The sequence below is a fragment of the Bubalus kerabau genome, chromosome 13 (assembly GCF_029407905.1).
Source record: "Bubalus kerabau isolate K-KA32 ecotype Philippines breed swamp buffalo chromosome 13, PCC_UOA_SB_1v2, whole genome shotgun sequence".
Taxonomy (NCBI): domain Eukaryota; kingdom Metazoa; phylum Chordata; class Mammalia; order Artiodactyla; family Bovidae; genus Bubalus; species Bubalus kerabau.
In genome coordinates, this window is record NC_073636.1 from 64,666,420 (window position 1) to 64,683,665 (window position 17,246).

At 39.0% G+C, this 17,246-nt stretch overlaps 1 protein-coding gene and 1 pseudogene across 10 annotated transcripts in view; one reads left to right on the top strand and one right to left on the bottom strand.

Annotated features, from left to right (window-relative positions):
- Positions 1 to 17,246, bottom strand: part of NCOA6 (nuclear receptor coactivator 6) — a 96,452-nt gene that overhangs the window by 43,430 nt on the left and 35,776 nt on the right. For all 10 annotated transcript variants that reach the window (XM_055544832.1, XM_055544836.1, XM_055544835.1 and 7 more), the window contains 2 exons: positions 13,014 to 13,295; positions 9,630 to 9,785 (listed from right to left, as the gene is read on the bottom strand). In XM_055544832.1, the coding sequence (XP_055400807.1) occupies positions 9,630 to 9,785; positions 13,014 to 13,248 (391 nt within the window). In that variant the 5' untranslated portion in view covers positions 13,249 to 13,295. The remainder of the gene's footprint in view (positions 1 to 9,629; positions 9,786 to 13,013; positions 13,296 to 17,246) is intronic.
- Positions 3,514 to 4,399, top strand: LOC129626147 (40S ribosomal protein S3a-like; annotated as a pseudogene).

A 17,246-nucleotide genomic window follows, 5' to 3' on the forward strand; every position in this document is an offset into this window, starting at 1 on the left:
GGAGAAGACTCTTGAGAGTCCCTTGGACTGCAAGGAGATCCAACCAGTCCATTCTAAAGGAGATCAGCCCTGGGATTTCTTTGGAAGGAATGATGCTAAAGCTGAAACTCCAGTACTTTGGCCACCTCATGTGAAGAGTTGACTCACTGGAAAAGACTGATGCTGGGAGAGATTGGGGGCAAGAGGAGAAGGGGACGACAGAGGATAAGATGGCTGGATGGCATCACTGACTCGATGGACGTGAGTCTGAGTGAACTCTGGGAGTTGGTGATGGACAGGGAGGCCTGGCGTGCTGCGATTCACGGGGTCGCAAAGAGTCAGACCCGACTGAGCGACTGATCTGATCTGATCTGAAAGTTAGAGGTAATTTATTTTATTTTTTAAAATATTAGAATGACATGATGAAATTTATTTTTTAGTAAATATCATGTACCTAGAAGAATGTATGAAACAAATTCAGTTGAAAGAATAATTACAATGCAAACCTCACATAACCAGTATTCACTTTAAGGAGCAGACTCCCTGTAAGCCCTTTGTGCTCCTTTAAGATCACATGCTTTTCCTTTCCTGCTGGAGTTAACTACTAAAGTTAGGGGCAATTTAAACCTCATTTAATAAAAAGACCTCTGAAACAAGTTTTGGGATGCTTCCTGAGCTTAAACCCAAATTTTGACTATTCTTACTCTGGTAGACAGCACCACCTTGTGGACAGAAAAAAGTATAGCTAGCCTGTGGTTGAGGATTTGAAAGGCTGCATTCACCGTGCTCCTTACTGTTTTAGGGCAAGATGACAAAGAATGAAGCCAATGAAGGTACAGCAGTTTCCTGTCTTGTCACGATATAGGTCAGCTAGATAAATAGATAAAATACGAACTATTGTGACCACGCAGATAGCTTGGTAATAGGGAACAAATGTCCTAACAATAAGTGACCAATCGCCAGGGGCTATACAATGTTCTAAATTGCCTATGGGAGTTAGGAATAAAAGAGAAAAAGAATACAGATCTCGAGGGTTTCCACCAAAGGGAAAGAACTATTAACATACTAAATTTGTGAAGACGTTCTAGGTGGAAGAACTTTTGTTTTTGAAATGGACAACAGATCATAAAAGTGGCTTGTGGCTGTTACTAACAGCTCAGATGTGGTCCTTGCCAGTCTCTCTAATCTCAATTCAAACTAGTCTCTCTTTCAATAACAAGGACTCAGGCTCAGTGGCATTTTTTACTTTCTTAGGCACACAAACCCACTTTTCACCTTAAGGCCTTTGTACAAGTTGTTCTCTCTGCCTAGAGCAGTTCTCCTGCACTCCTCACATAAACCATCTTCTCAATCATCAGTTTAAGATTAAGTGTCACAAGCCCCAAAAGTCTTCTCCAATCATTTTTTCCAAGGTCAGGTCACCCTTATCAAAACATCTTGTTACTTCTTCAGAGCACATCCCATGTAGTTATTCATTCACTTATTTTCTTGGCTGCCTCTCCTTTATGGGCTTCTGAGGTAGCACTAGTGGTAAAGAATCTCGCTGCTGATGTAGGAATGCGCGAGACATGGGCTCGATCATTCGGTCGGGAAGATCCTCTGGAGTAGGAAATGGCAACCCGCTCTAGTATTCTTGCCTGGAAAATCCCATGGACAGAGGAGCCTACAGTCCATGGGGTCGCAAAAAGTCAGACATGACTGAGCACGTACACACACTCCCGTTATATCTGTTCTCCCAGGATAGTTATTAATAGTTATTCATAGTAACTCCATTTATTTTCATTTCCTAATTTAAATGATAAATTTTATGGCCACGTTAATTATATCCTTTAAACACTGAACAGTGCCTAGTGTACATAACAGGCACTCATTAGCTATTTACTGACTATATGATGAAAAGTCATCTTATCATAACCTTACAAAGAATCATAGGAGTTTTTCCATATGACAATTGCATTCCAGGAAAACCTCACGGTCCATAAAAATCTCACACTGAAAATAATAGGTTTCATGGGAGAAACACTGTTGAGGCAAACTCAAAACCCATGCGACTTTGTAACTAGAGCTCTACTGAAAACAAAAATTGGTGTAGGCAACACACCCGAACACTAGAGTGGAAATGCCTGGTTAAAACTCGGAGAGAATGCAGATGCAGTGGAGCTTTGAGCTGGTGGGGCTGCCCTCCATGTGGGCATGCTACTGCTAAGTCACTTCAGTCGTGTCCAACTCTGTGTGACCCCATAGACGTCAGCCCATGAGGCTCCCCTGTCCCTGGGATTCTCCAGGCAAGAACACTGGAGTGGGTTGCCATTTCCCTCTCCAATGCAGGAAAGTGAAAAGTGAGAGTGAAGTCGCTCAGTCGTGTCTGACTCTTAGCGACCCCATGGACTGCAGGCCACCAGGCTCCTTCGTCCATGGGATTTTCCAGGCAAGAGTACTGGAGTGGGTTGCCACTGCCGTCTCCAGGTGGGCATGGGAGGAAGTAAAGTTCACAAGCTGAGAGCCATGCAATGCTGAGGGCGTACTTCTGGGGAAGGTACATGAGTGTAACTTCTCATTCTCAATTTTCTGAAAAAAAGCTGAAAGGACTCCCAGCCATAAAGCAACAGATCAAACGGTTTATGGACAATTAACCTATTCCTACTATTCTAACTCCCTTTGCCCAGGAAAAAAAAATAATGTATGAATAAACACAATTTCCATACTATACTACTGTTATTTCCCTATTTGCAAGCTGCACATAAGTTAGTTGTTATCAAGGAAACACACATAGAAGGGAACACTACTGGCTCTCCAACCTGCTGACTGGGGTTGGAAGACTACGACCCATGGGCCAAATCAAGCCTGTTGCCTGTTCAGATAAATAAGTGTTACTGGAACACAGCCACATTCACTCATTTACATATTGCTTTGACTGTTTTTTGCACTATAGCAGCAGAGCTGAGTTGTCTTGACAGAGATCTCCTGGCCCACAGAGCCAAAAATTTTTACTCTTTGACCCTTTACGGACTCCTACTTTAAATCAGAATGAATTTACAGAGGAGTCACAAAATGTCCTCAAAAGAGATGTCTCCTCAACTCCCTGGCCAAAACTCAACAGAAGGGTACAAGGAGTGTTCTTCAATGGAGAAAAGACTGTGTGTCCTTGGGTGCTGTGTGTCCTTGGGTGTAGGACAGCCTGTCCCTCCAGCCCTGCAGCAGACACCACAATAGTGGCAATACCTTCTCTTATAACCTAAAAGGCATGAGCCCATCATCAGTTTCACAAAAGCAACAGCTGCTGCCACCACTTTCACTTCTGCCTGAATTCCCAGTGAATGTGGAAAGAGAAAAGGAGATCACCCGGGACATAGCTGTACTCCAAAAGTTAAAAAAAAAAAACTCTTTTCTGTAGTATGATAATCACTGCCACATGTAAATTTCATAATTTCTTATATGTTATCTATTTTGCTTCCATGCTGGTATTTCCATTTAAATTATGGCTACAGGAATAAACAGGAGTCTTAGTCTTTTGAAGACCTGTAGGAAATAGGAATGATTAAGAGAAGAAACTTGGGGTCACACAGACAGCGCATTCTGCCCTGCTCACCGAAGTTCTCAAGTAAGCTATGCGTCTGCCCTTTTGGCTTTCTGAACGTCACCAAGACGGTCGGCAAGAATAAGCGCCTTACGAAAGGAGGCAGAAAGGGAGCCAAGAAGAAAGTGGTTGACCCATTTTCTAAGAAAGATTGGTATGATGTGAAAGCACCAGCTATGTTCAATACAAGGAACAGTAGGAAAGCACTGACCACAAGAACTCAAGGAAACAAAATCACATCTGATGGCCTCAAGGGTTGTGTTTTTGAAATGAATCTTGCTGATCTGCAGAATGATGAAGCTGCCTTTAGACAATTCAGGCTAATTACAGAGGATGTTCAGGGCAAAACCTGCCTGAGATTTCCATGGTATGGATCTTACCTGTGACAAAATGTGCTCAATGGTCAAAAAATGGCAGACCATGACTGAAGTGCACGTTGATATCAACGTGCTTCATCTGTTCTCGTGTGTGTTTTACTAAAAAATGCAACAATCAGATTAGGAAGACCTCTTATGCCCAGCACCAGCAGGTGTGCCAGATTCACAAGAAGATGATGGAAATCATGACCTGAGAGGTACAGACAAATGATTTGGAGGAGGATGTCAATAAATTGATTCCAGACAGCCCTGGAAAAGACAGAGAAAAAGCTCGCCAACCTATTTTTCCACTCCATGATGTCTTCGTTAGAAAAGTAAAAATGCTGAAGAAGCCCCAGTTTGAAGTGGGAAAACTCACGGAGCTACTTGGTGAAGGCAGTAGTTCTGGAAAAGCTGCTGGGATGAGACAGCTGCTAAAGCTGAACAAGCTAATGGATACAAGCCAACAGTCCAAGAACCTGTTTAAAATGCAGACTTTTAATGGTGACAAACAAAAGATCTTATTTGTGGTTTAAAAAAAAAGAGAAGAGTGAACACACTCTGCTCTTAGTGGAGAAAGGTGTTTCCTTTCTCCACTGGAAAACACTACCACAAAGCCCTTATAATTCAGGTAAATAGGTAACATAGACTATAAAATGTTTAGGGTTTTTAAGAAACTGCTTATATGTGTCTTATAAAAAAATGTATGTTGATGTGCTTATAAAACATAAACAACCTATATGGTGTTACTAACAATAGCTGTTTGACTTCTACACTTCCCAAAAGTTCATCCTATATTTAATAGATTGCAGTGAATTAATTTTACTTTTCTGAATCCTTTTGGACAATCAAAACAAACTGGTTATTGTTTAAGCCACTGGTCTCTTATTTATCAAATTATGGAATTCACCTCATTTCTCAATCAATCTCTTAACAATCTGTTTGTTGTTATTGCTCCTTCTGGGGCACAATAACCTATAATCTTAACTGCACAAAATGTGTCTCACTCCTAAACATAAAATGTTGACCTTTCAGTTACTGAGGTTTTGTGGAACTTTTGGGTCCTATGCAAGCACAGGGTCAGAAGTGCTTGGCTGACGAGGGCAAGAGAAGGCTGGAATCACTCACTGGTTGCCACCCTGTTTGCACCAACGCAGGAGGGGGAAAGAAGGTTTTAGTATGTTGGGCACCAAAAGACAGACGCTTCTGTGCTTCCTCATACTTGGGAGTTACCTCTCTCAGGTTTATCTCCCTCATCAAGGTCATGAGCTCCTTCTGAGTTCATAAAGGCAAAGCCCATATTTTGCTTATCATGTACTCCAAGAGCCAAAGCAAACTAGTGCTATTATATATGTGCTTCCTTTACTTTTATTCAGCATATGTTTATTAAAGAACTTAACATGCACAGGCAAGTAAAGATGTAACAGTGAGCAAAACAAGATACGGTTTCTGCCCCTACTGGAGCCTGGAGTCCATGGGGGAACAAAACAATCATCAAAATAACTGCTCTAGTCGAAGTGTAAGAAATGATCAGAGCTGAGGAAAACCAGACTTTTGCAAGAGCATGTGAAAAAAGATTCTGATTCAGTCAAGGAGTTCAGAAAACACATCCTTAAGATCTAAGCTGATACTTGAAGGCTGGGTATATAACTAATGGAAAAGGGAATGGTAGGGATATCCATACAGAGGAGACATCAATGCAAAAGACCTGTGACAGGAAGAAGAAATGTATATTCAAGGAACCAAAAGAATGCTGAAGAGGCTAGAACAGACAGCAAGGAGAGGGAGGAGAGCTGGACAAGATAAGACTAGATGAGAAATGTAAAGGTCAGACTATGCAAAGCCCAAGGTCACAATACAGAGTTTGGACATTATTCTGCAAATAATGGCCAGTCATAGCATGGTTTTAAGGTGTGTGTGTACCGTATTTTCATTTTTAAAAGATCATGCTGACAAAAACATCTGCAAATGAATACTACTACAAAAGGACTGTTCAGGGCCTCTGTTAGATAAATAAAAAATAAATACTAAATCAGGCATATTGGGTGAAAGGAAGCAGATGAAATTAGGTATTTTTTTAAGGGTTTGTTTGTTTGTTTTTTAATGTGGACCATTTCTCAAGTCTTTATCGAATTTGTTACAATATTGTTTCTACTTGAAGTTTTGGCTTTTGGCCTCGAGGTATATGGGGTCTTAGCTTCCTGACCACGGATCAAACCTACACCCTCTGCATTGGAGGCAAAGTCTTTACCACTGGACTGCTAGGGAAGCCCTGAAATTAGATATTGTTTAAAAGACAAATCCGTCCTTGGTTAGGGTGCCAGTAAAACCAAAGTTGGACAGACTGATAGCCAAAATCAATCTAAGGGAATGGAGTCTGAGGCTATGAATGCTGAAGCATCAGGACCCAACCAGAGCCTCAACTCCTTTTTATACTAAAGTGCTACAATGTGAAGCACAGGTGACACGAGTAACTTGTTGTTCAGTCGCTGTCATATTTGACTCTTTGTGACCCCATGAACTGCAGCACACCAGACTTCGCTGTCCTTCACTATCTGACTTTGCTCAAACTCATGTCCACTGAGTCATGATGCCATCCAACCATCTTATCCTTTGCCCCCCTCTTCTCCTTTTGCCTTCAAACTTTCCCAGCATCAGGACCCTTTCCAATCAGTTGGCTCTTCGCATCAGGTGGCCAGAGTATTAGAGCTTTAGCTTCAGCATCAGTCCTTCCAATGAATATTCAGGACTAACGTCCTTTAGGATTGACTGGTTTGATCTCCTTGCTATCCAAGGGACTCTCAAGAGTCTTCTCCAGCACCACAGTTGAAAAGCATCAATTCTTCAGCACTCAGTCTTCTTTATGGACCAACTCTCACATCCATACATGACTACTGGAAAAACTATAGCTTTGACTAGACGGACCTTTGTTGGCAAAGTGATGTCTCTTTTAATACGCTGTCTAGGTCTGTCATAGCTTTCCTTCCAAGAAGCAAATATCTTAATTTTGTACCTGCAGTCACCATCCATGGTGATTCTGGAGCCCAAGAAAACACAATCTGTCACTGTTTCCACTTTTCCCCCAACTATTTGCCATGAAGTGATGGGACCAGATGCCATGATCTTAGTTTTTTCAGTGTTGAGTTTTAAGCCAGCTTTTTCACTCTTCTCTTTCACCTTCATCAAGAGGCTCTTTACTTCCTCTTAGCTTTCTGGCATTAGAGTGGTATCATCTGCATATCTGAGGTTGTTGATATTTCTCCCAGCAATCTCGATTTCAGTTTGAGCTTCATTCAGCTTGGCATTTTTCATGACGTACTCTGTATATAAGTCAAAAAAATAGGGTGACAATATATAGCCTCGAGGAATCGTCTTTCAATTTTGAACTGGTTTGTTGTTCCATGTCCGGTTCTGACTGTTGCTTCTTGACCTGCATATAGGTTTCTCAGGAGGCAGGTAAGGTGGTCTGGTATAATCTCATCTTTTTAAGGATTTTCCACAGTTTGTTGTTATCCACACAGTCAAAGGCTTTAAAGTAGTCAATGAAGCAGAAGTAGATGTTCTTCTGGAATTCCCTTACTTTCTCTATGACCCAACACATGTTGGCAATTTGATCTCGAGTTGCCCTGTGTTTTTCTAAGTCAAGCTTGTACATCTGGAAGTTCTCGGTTCATGTACTGCTGAAGCCTAGTTTGAAGGATTTTGAGCATTTCCTTGCTATCATGTGAAATGAGTGCAATTGTATGGTAGTTTGAACATTCTTTGGCATTGCCCTTCTTTGGGACTAGAATGAAAACTGACCTTTTCCGTCCTGTGGCCACTGCCGAGTTTTCCAAATTTGCTGACATATTGAGTGCAGCACTTTAACAGCTTCATCTCTTAGGATTTGAAATAGCTCAGCTGGAATTCCATCACCTCCACTAGGTTTGTTTGTAGAAATGCTTCCTAAGGCCCACTTGATTTCACACTTTGGGACGTATGGTTCTAGGTAAGTGATCACACCATTGTGGTTATCTGGGACATTAAGACCTTTTTATACAGGTCTTCTGTGTATTCTTGCCACCTCTTCTTAATATCTTCTGCTTCTGTTAGGTCCTTACCATTTCAGTCCTTTATTGTGCCCATCTTTGCATGAAATGTTCCTTTGGTTTCTCCAACTTTCTTGAACGGATCTCTAGTCTTCCCCATTCTATTGTTTTCTTCTATTTTTGTACATTGTTCACATATGAAGGTCTTATCTCTCCTTCCTATTCTCTGGAACTCTGCATTCAGCTGGGTATACTTTTCCTTTCTTCCTTGCCTTTTGCTTCTCTTCTTTTCCCAGCTATCTGTAAGGCCTCCTCAGACAACTACTTAGCCTTCTTGCATTTCTTTTTCTTTGGGATGGTTTTGGTTACTGCCTCCTGTATACAATGTGACAACCTCGGTCCATAGTTCTTCAGGCACTCTGTCTATCAGATCTAATCCCTTAATCTATTCATCACCTCTACTGTATCATCATAAGGGATTTGATTTAGATCATAACTGAATGGCCTAGTGGTTTTCCCTACTTTCTTCAATTTAAGCCTGAATTTTGCAATAAGGATCTGATAATCCGAGCCACAGTCAGTTCCAGGTCTTGTTTTTGCTGACTATAGAGAGCTACTCCATCTTTGGCTGTAAAGAATATAATCAATCTGATACCTGGTGACGTCCATGTGTAGAGTCATCTCTTGTGTTGTTGGAAGAGGGTGTTTGCTGTGACCAGTGTGTTCTCTTGACAAAACTCTGTTAGCTTTTGCCTTGCTTCATTTTGTACTCCAAGGCCAAACTTGCCTGTTATCCTAGATATCTCCTGACATCCTATTTTTGCATTTCACTCTCCTAAGATGAAAAGAACATCTTTTTTTGGTATTAGTTCTAGAAGGTCTTGTAGGTCTTCATAGAATCAGTCAACTTCAGCTTCTTCAGCATTAGTGGTTGGGGAATAGACTTGGAATACTGTGATGTTAAATGGTTTGCTTGGAAATGAACAGAGATCATTCTGTTGTTTTTGAGACTGCATCTGAGTACTGCATTTCAGACTCTTGTTGACTATGAGGGCTACTCCATTTCTTCTAAGGGATACTTGCCCACAGTAGTAGATATAATGGTCATGTGAATTAAATTTGCCCATTCCTGTCCATTTTACTTCACTGATTCCTAAAATGTTGATATTTACTCTTGCCATCTCTTGCTTGACCATATCCAATTTACCTTGATTCACGGACCTAACATTCAAGGTTCCTAATGCAATATTGTTCTTTACAGCATCAGACTTTACTTTCACCACCAGACACATACACAATTGAGCAATGTTTCCACTTTGGCCCAGCTCTCTTTCTGGAGCTATTTCTCTGCTTTTCCCCAGTAGCACATTGGACACCTACTGACCTGGGAAGCTCACCTTCCGGTATCATATTTTTGCCTTTTCATACTGTTCTTGGGGTTCTTAAGGCAAAAATACTGGAGTGGTTTGCCATTCCTTTCTCCAGTGGACCACATTTTGTCATAGCTTCATTGAGCTATGCAAGTCCCTTCTTCACCACGACAAGGCTATGATCCCTGTGATCATTTTGGTTAGCTTTCTGTGAGTTACCTGGCATTGTGAATTCAACTTAAGAGGAACAGACAAAGCGGCACATGCTATAAATCATGCTATATTCTAGTATTCCTATAATCTGGAACCAGACATGTACCTTCAATCTGAACGGAGAGAATTCCCAGATCCCGAAGCTGCTGGTTGTTGCTCTGAGCCAGGATCCGAAGCCGCTCCGCTGCTTCCCGGGGGATATTGAATGTCACACGCACGCTATTCCAAGGCTCCACCTTCTGTACCTTTAGCTTGCTGGATTCTTGGTCATGAAAGGAAGAGAATAATATTAGTAATGTTTTAGCCATCAGAAGACATGGAATGAACAACAACAAGGAAGTAAAAGAACAAGGTAGAATACCAGTATGGAGTAGCTGAGAGAGCTTAAGCTTTGGTATTAAACCTTAAATTTAATCCCAGCTTTACCACTTAGCACCTGGGAAATCATGAACAAGTTATTTAACATTTCTGAAACTTACCTTTCTCTTCTCTAAAACTATGAAAAAACTACTTCATGAGACTGTGAGTGCTAAATTATATAATAATATGCCAAAAATCTAGCATAGCACCTGACATACCATAGGCACTTAATAGATGGAAAGCAGTAAGATGGAATAAGGATCATATGAGAGAAGGGAGAGATAAGTTTAAATTACTAGAATAAGGTCTACTTCTAGACTCAGTTTAATGTATGTGAACTGAAAAGCTAAGAAAATTTAAGTTTCTAATTTTAAGTGAAATTCTATAAAAATTCAACTGACAGATATGCCAACTGTAGGATATTAGGGAATATGCAGCTACAATTCACTAAACTTGTTTAAAGAAAGAGCACTGAAAAGGAAGATAGTAGATTCACTTATAAAATGTTAAGCAATTATACTTCTTCAAATGAAAAAGTTGAACTTTTAGTACTCATATTTAAATTTTCACCGAGCATCTCTGTGAAACATATTCAGAGATATAGGGAGCAAACACTTCTTCCAATGTCCTGTAAATGCTTCAGTTTAAGGAAGGCTTAAGTCTTGATTCTTTATGTCTCTGATTTTTAATCTTTTTCTATTTTAAACAATAGTAGAATTTCCACTGAAGCACACCAAACTGAGGAGAAAAGCAACATAAATCTCACAACTATATTTCAGTTAGGATAAGAAAACATTACATTTCAGCAAACCTGAAAAGTCAATGCAAACTTCGAAGATGTTTTTAAATTATAATGCAAAAGTTAAACTAATTGAGGAGGTAATGTTGTTTGTAATTACAGTTTACAGATGGAAAGCAAATCCGAGGTCCAGTTAGATAATAATAAAAAAACATTTTTTCCCCAACAATCCCAGACAAAATAATTTTCCCTTTTGTTCTAAACTCAGCTACATCAAATCTTTTGTAGCCTCTATTCAATTATACATTCAAGTATTGAGAAAATGGTCATTTAGGCATATATGTCCTCAAAATAAGAAATTTACATGGATAGGGGAAAGTGTCTACATGTTACCTAAAAGCCCCTTCTACCTCCAAAACCATTATACATTATCAGTTTATCCAGACATGGAGTCCACTTGCTCTAATATAGAAAAAAAGAGACCACTGGCTAAGAGCACTGAGATATATAATCCAGGAAATTTAGGAAGGATTATGCGTGATTCAGTCCAAATGTATTTTATAGGGGAGGAAACTGAAGCCCAGAAAATCTAAGAGATTTACCCAGAATCCAGTAGCTACCTATCACTAAAATGGCATTAAAATCCAGCTCTGATTTTCAGGCCATTTTCCTTTCCATGACACTTATACATCCAAATAGCAAAAGGCAGGGAGCTTGACATTCTGCTACCACAGAGGACAAATGCTGCAGGGCTTCTTCTCAGTCTGAACAGTACTGGAATCTTATACCTATGTGGCCCAGATAAACATTAAACTTGCTTTTGATGTTAGCTACTTGTGATAAGCCTACAGAAAAAAATTTAACTATAACACTGCTATATTTTATCAAAAAAAATTTTTTTTTCTTAACTTTCATCATATTTGAGAACATCTAACTTAAAATAGTTTTTGGACCAAGAATATAACTGATACCCATGTCTGAGTTTACTAATGTATTTAAAACCCATTAATAAACTAATTCAGCTATTTAAAAATAAGAAAAAATGTGGATAATTAAGAACAATGAACAATCAGACCCAGCAAGCCCTTAAAATATGATATATCATAACATGATTATGGTGGCAATTACAACTTTCACCATAAAATTCTCTAATAATGTATTAAATAATCCATAACTAGAAAGAAGCCCGAAACAACAGTTTTTTTTAAAAAAGAGCCATTGAAAAAAAATAAAAAAGCTCTCCTCCTGACATTAATTCTAAAGAATAAGACCTCAAAACCTAAAAAAGTTGGTTAGCACTTAAGATTTGTGATAAAAGGATAAAATCTAGGCTTTGCACTATGTCTGAAGGGATTAAATAATTGTGCTAACCAGAAAAGATGGAGAACATATAAACCAAAGTCGACAAGCACAAATTCCTGTAAGACCACTATAGGCTATCTAAATGTGTGAAGAGGCCAGATGGGACTATGGTGAGGGGAAGGTATGTCTTCAGCGGCAGCTGCTACTTAGCACCACCTGGGATAGGAGAGTTCAATGTTATTAGACCTTTCCTGTATAAAGACAAATCCAAAATCTGAATTTTAATGTAAAATATCTATTTCTTGAAGCACTGGCAATAAAATTCAAACACCAGAAAACAAATAAACAAACAAAAAAATAATCAGAAAAACTAAAATATGTAACACATGGCTGCACACTGGATCCAGTAGGCTATCAGTTAACCTCTGATCTAAAATTTAAGACAACAAATTTCAAATACATTTTAAGTAAAGCCAAAAAAGCCATGGAGTAAAAGATTTTTGTAAGCTTTAAGTGGCCTCAAAGAGCCAGTCATTTTATAGGAAAGGAAACTAAAGACCAGAGAGCTAAAAACAATAAATAAATTTGGGTCTGGAGAATTACTCCCATCCATTTTTGTTGTTGTTTAGTCACTCAGTCACGTCCCAACTCTTTTGTGACCCCATGGACTGTAGCTTGCCAGGCTCCTCTGTCCATGGGATTTCCCAGGCAAGAATACTGAAATGGATTGCCATTTCCTTCTCCAGGGGCTGGATCTAGCCGACCCAGGGATTGAACCTGTGTCTCTTGCACCTCCTGCATTGCAGCTGGATTCTTTACTACTGAGCCACCTGGGAAGCCTGCTCCTATCCATTAGAACAGATAATTTAAGGATTACAATGCTAAGCAATGCTTTATATTCAGTCACTCCATGTACTTAAAAAAATACAACAGCATTTCTATGAAAAAAAAAATCCTAAAATTCCAACTTTGCAATTAAAATCAGCCTTTCAACCTAATACAGCACAGTTGTACTTTGTAAAACTCAAGATAACCACAGAAGGGCAATTCAAAAACAGTAACAAAAGGAAAAATAATTAAGCAAATTACCCATGTGTAACAAATTGGGCACATTCTCCAATATTGTGTCCAATTTCCATTTGAAGTCTTTATCATCTATATTTCCTTTGAAGGCCACAAAGATTGTGGAATCCTCCAAAATACTATCACTTTTTGAGTCATCATCTTCTAGTCCAGAGTCAAAATCCATCTCTGAGTCTTCTACTGTTGATGAACACAAGGAAGTATAGATGTCTTCTAAGTTTGGAAGGTCATTCAAAACCATGGTGAATATTATTCCAGAAGCATATGTCAAGTGGACAATAAAAAAACCTTTCAAAACAGAAGATACAAAAAAGTATTACAACACATACTTACACAATCAACAATATATAGTTCTATGAAAACTCATTTATTTGACAAGTAATAACAAAATACTATAAAGTAAATTAAAAATTAGAGAGGATAAACTATTTTAATTAAGATATTCTATAAGTTCTTAAAGATACTAGAAATAAAAACTTACCAGTTTTACCTAAAATTCCTTTTATTTTGTTAGCCTAGAATATAGGCAGAAAGGAACAAGAGATCACAAGAAACTAAAATAGGTATCTTCTAAGAGTGAATTCATATAAGCCTTTGGTTGACCCCCACAGAGCAAGACTCAGGCTGACCACAAGACTCTGCTTACTCCTGTCCTAACAAATGCTTCAGAGCAACCAAGGTTTCTAAAGTCCTCCTCTTCAACCTGCAAAGGACAACTTGACCTAACTAAGAGCATCTGTACAACTACCTAAAATTCCAAAGTCTTTCACAAGGACCATTTAAAATAACTTTTAAAGGGTTATTGATAGTGGCATAGCTAAAAATAATGATTCAGAAACAAAAAAAAAAAAAGAAAAAGTTTTGAAAGAAAAAAAAAGAAAAAAGAAATACTTTTGCAAAAGGAAAACAACTGGTTACCACATGTTTACAGAGGCAAAGAACTATGTCTAGGACAGAACCAAATTACTTTTTAACTTTTAGGTTTAGAGAACTCAAATTTTCTGCTATTTTCAGTTATGTTGCCTACCAAAGAACACAAATATTAAAGACCACACCACGTGGCCATTTCCTCCATTATCTCTGGGACTAATGATCACATTCTTAATCCAAAAGTGAATGAATAAACATCAATTTTTATCAATGTGTGTTAAGCAAGAATGGCAAAGAACCTCACATAAATCTTCTAACTAAAAAAAATTCCTTACATAAAGCATAATTACAACTATGGGTTTTTTTTTTTTTAAAGATGATTAAGAAAAAAGGACTGAAAATAAATCAACTAAAATACAAATAGTGATTGTACTAGGTTGGCAAGATTGCTGGTAAATTTTCCTATTTTCCAAATATGCTATAAGTCATTAGGAAAAAGGAAAGCTACATATGCTGTACTATGATTATATTTCCTGCACAAATAGGAAAAAAGAAATCAACTTTTAAAAATTAACGGTTCTGTTTTAAATAGTCAGTAAACTTCAAGAGCAAAGGCTTTTCAAAAACTAACCTAAGCAACCTTAAGGGGGAAAATTTCTCTGTTGTAAATATGAAAAAACAATTTACATTTGAGCAGAGTGCCTTATGGTCTGGCAATTATAAGCTTTTCTAGCACCATCAGTGTTACAAGGGAATAGTATAATTTGAATGGTTAGGAAAAAACAGCATTCAGAAAATCCTTTATAAATACCACTGCCCTTAGTCAATCACTCTCTACATTTTACTGATATCAAGGAACTTTAAAGGTAAATAAATAAAACTAAAAAATATTCTAAGGGTTTAAAAGCTGCTGCCTGGGAATTCCCTGGGGGTCCACTAGTTAGGGCTCCAGGCTTCTACTGCATGGGGCACGGTTTTGATCCTTAGTCTTGGTCAGGGAACTAAGATCCCCAGCAAAACTTCCCTGCAAAAGTCAAAGAAAAGAAACCAAACAAACAAATCCCTGCTTGGTCATGGTATGTAGGCTGTGCATCCAGATTTGGAAAACTCTCTACTGGCAGACAAGAAGTCAGCTACTAACTTTGTTAGGTGTGATAATAATGGTGCTGTTGTTATAAAGGACAATGTGCTTACTATCTCTTAAGAGATAATAAGCATTTATTTTTTTAGGCCATGCCACGTGGCACACGGGATCTTAGTTCCCGACCAAGGACCAAACCCTGCAATGGAAGTCCAGAGTCTTAATCACTGACCCCTGGGGAAGTCCCACGAGACGCATACTGAAGCATTTAGAGGTAAAATGTCACCATGTCTATAGTTTACTTTAAAATAATTCAGGAAAAAAAAAACCAGATTAACCAAATGTTGTTGTTTAGTTGCTAAGTCATATCTGAGTTTGTGACCCCATGGACTGTAGCCCACCAGATACTCCTCTGTTCATGGGATTTCCCAGGCAAGAATACGGATGTGGGTTGCTATTTCCTTCTCCAGGGCATCTTCCTGACCCAGGGATCAAACTCGACTTTGAAGGCGGATTCTTTTACCACTGACCCACCTAACAAAATGTTAATAATGGCTAATTATAGATGATGGGTATATGGGTGTTCACTGTATTTTTATCTGTACTATAATTTACATATATTTGAAATTGATCATAATAAAGAGTTAAAAAAAAATTTTTTTTTAAAAGGGAAAAGCAAGCATACCACAAACACAGTACTGTTTCACAGTAAAACTCCGCCAGACATAGGAAATGTGAAATAGCTTATTTATGAATATCTTCCAAATCACAGTAGGTTTTAAATATATATATATTTGAATACATATTTATAAAAATATAAATTTACGTATCACATATATTACATATATTTAGCTACTTGTAAGAGTCTTTTCAGATATAAATATACGTATTTATACATATTCAGATTTATATGTGAATAATCGTTAAAAGATTGTCACAGACTATTCAGATTATCTGCCATCTGAGTAAAAAGATAAGACACTATTATACACCTCAGAAATCACAAATTCATATACCTACAGGCTTCAGGTGTGTAAAATAAGGGAAGAATGTTGAATATCAAATGTATTTGCATATACGTATGAATGGTTTGAGCAATGGGAAACTCGAATACCCATCTATGCTAGGCACTTGCTACTTTGCTCCACTTTATTACTTTCTTTCTGGAGGGATGGAAGGAGTTGCGCAGGCACAGGACTAACATTCTGAATTTTAAGAAAAGACTGGTGGCTCAGACGGTAAAGAATCTGCCTCCAATGTGGGAGACCTGGGTACGATCCCTGGGTTGGGAAAATCCCCTGAAGGAGGGCATGACAATCCGCTCCAGTATTCTTGCCTAAGGAGAAGGCAATGGCACCCCACTCCAGTACTCTTGCCTGGAAAATCCCATGGGCGGAGGAGCCTGGTAGGCTGCGGTCCATGGGGTCGCCAAGAGTCGAACATGACTGAGCAACTTCATTTTCACTTTTCACTTTCACACATTGGAGAAGGAAATGGCAACCCACTCCAGTGTTCTTGCCTGGAGAATCCCAGGGATGGGGGAGCCTGGTGGGCTGCCATCTATGGGGTCACACCGAGTCGGACACGACTGAAGTGACTTAGCAGCAGCAGCATTCTTGCCTAAAGAATCCCCATGAACAGAGGAGCGTGACAGGCTACAGTCCATGGGGTCGCAGAGTGGGACACAACTGAGCGACTAAGCACAAAATCCATATGTTGAGTAAAATCTCCAAATTTAAGAACAGATTTATATTTCTGGAATATACCCTATGGGCCAAATGAAACACACTGTAGCTGCATATGGCCCACCAGCCATCAGTTTTCAATTTCTAATAAGTCTAGTCAGTTTCTAATTAAGTCTAATAAGTCTAAGTCTAACCTGGATTGAGTTAAATCCAAGTATAACTTACAAAACTGGTAGAACACTAAAGTGTTAAGTCGCTCAGTCGTGTTCTATTCTTTGCAACCTCATGGACTGTAGTCTACCAGGCGCCTCTGTTCATGGGATTTTTCCAGGCAAGAATACTGGAGTGGGTAGCCATTCCCTTCTCCAGAGGATCTTCCCTACCCAAGGATCAAACCTGGATCTCCTGAACTGCAGGCAGATTCTTTACCGTCTGAGCCACCCGGGAAGCCTGGTAGAACACTAGGCCTCAGTGAGTTATGCTGGGTTTGGTGGAATGCTGGAAGAGACCAGGTATTTAAAATGCATTTAAGTGTTATCATGTGCCTCTTGGGAGGTCTGTGGATTCACAGAGAGAATAAAAATAGAGCAAGATCAAGGTCTT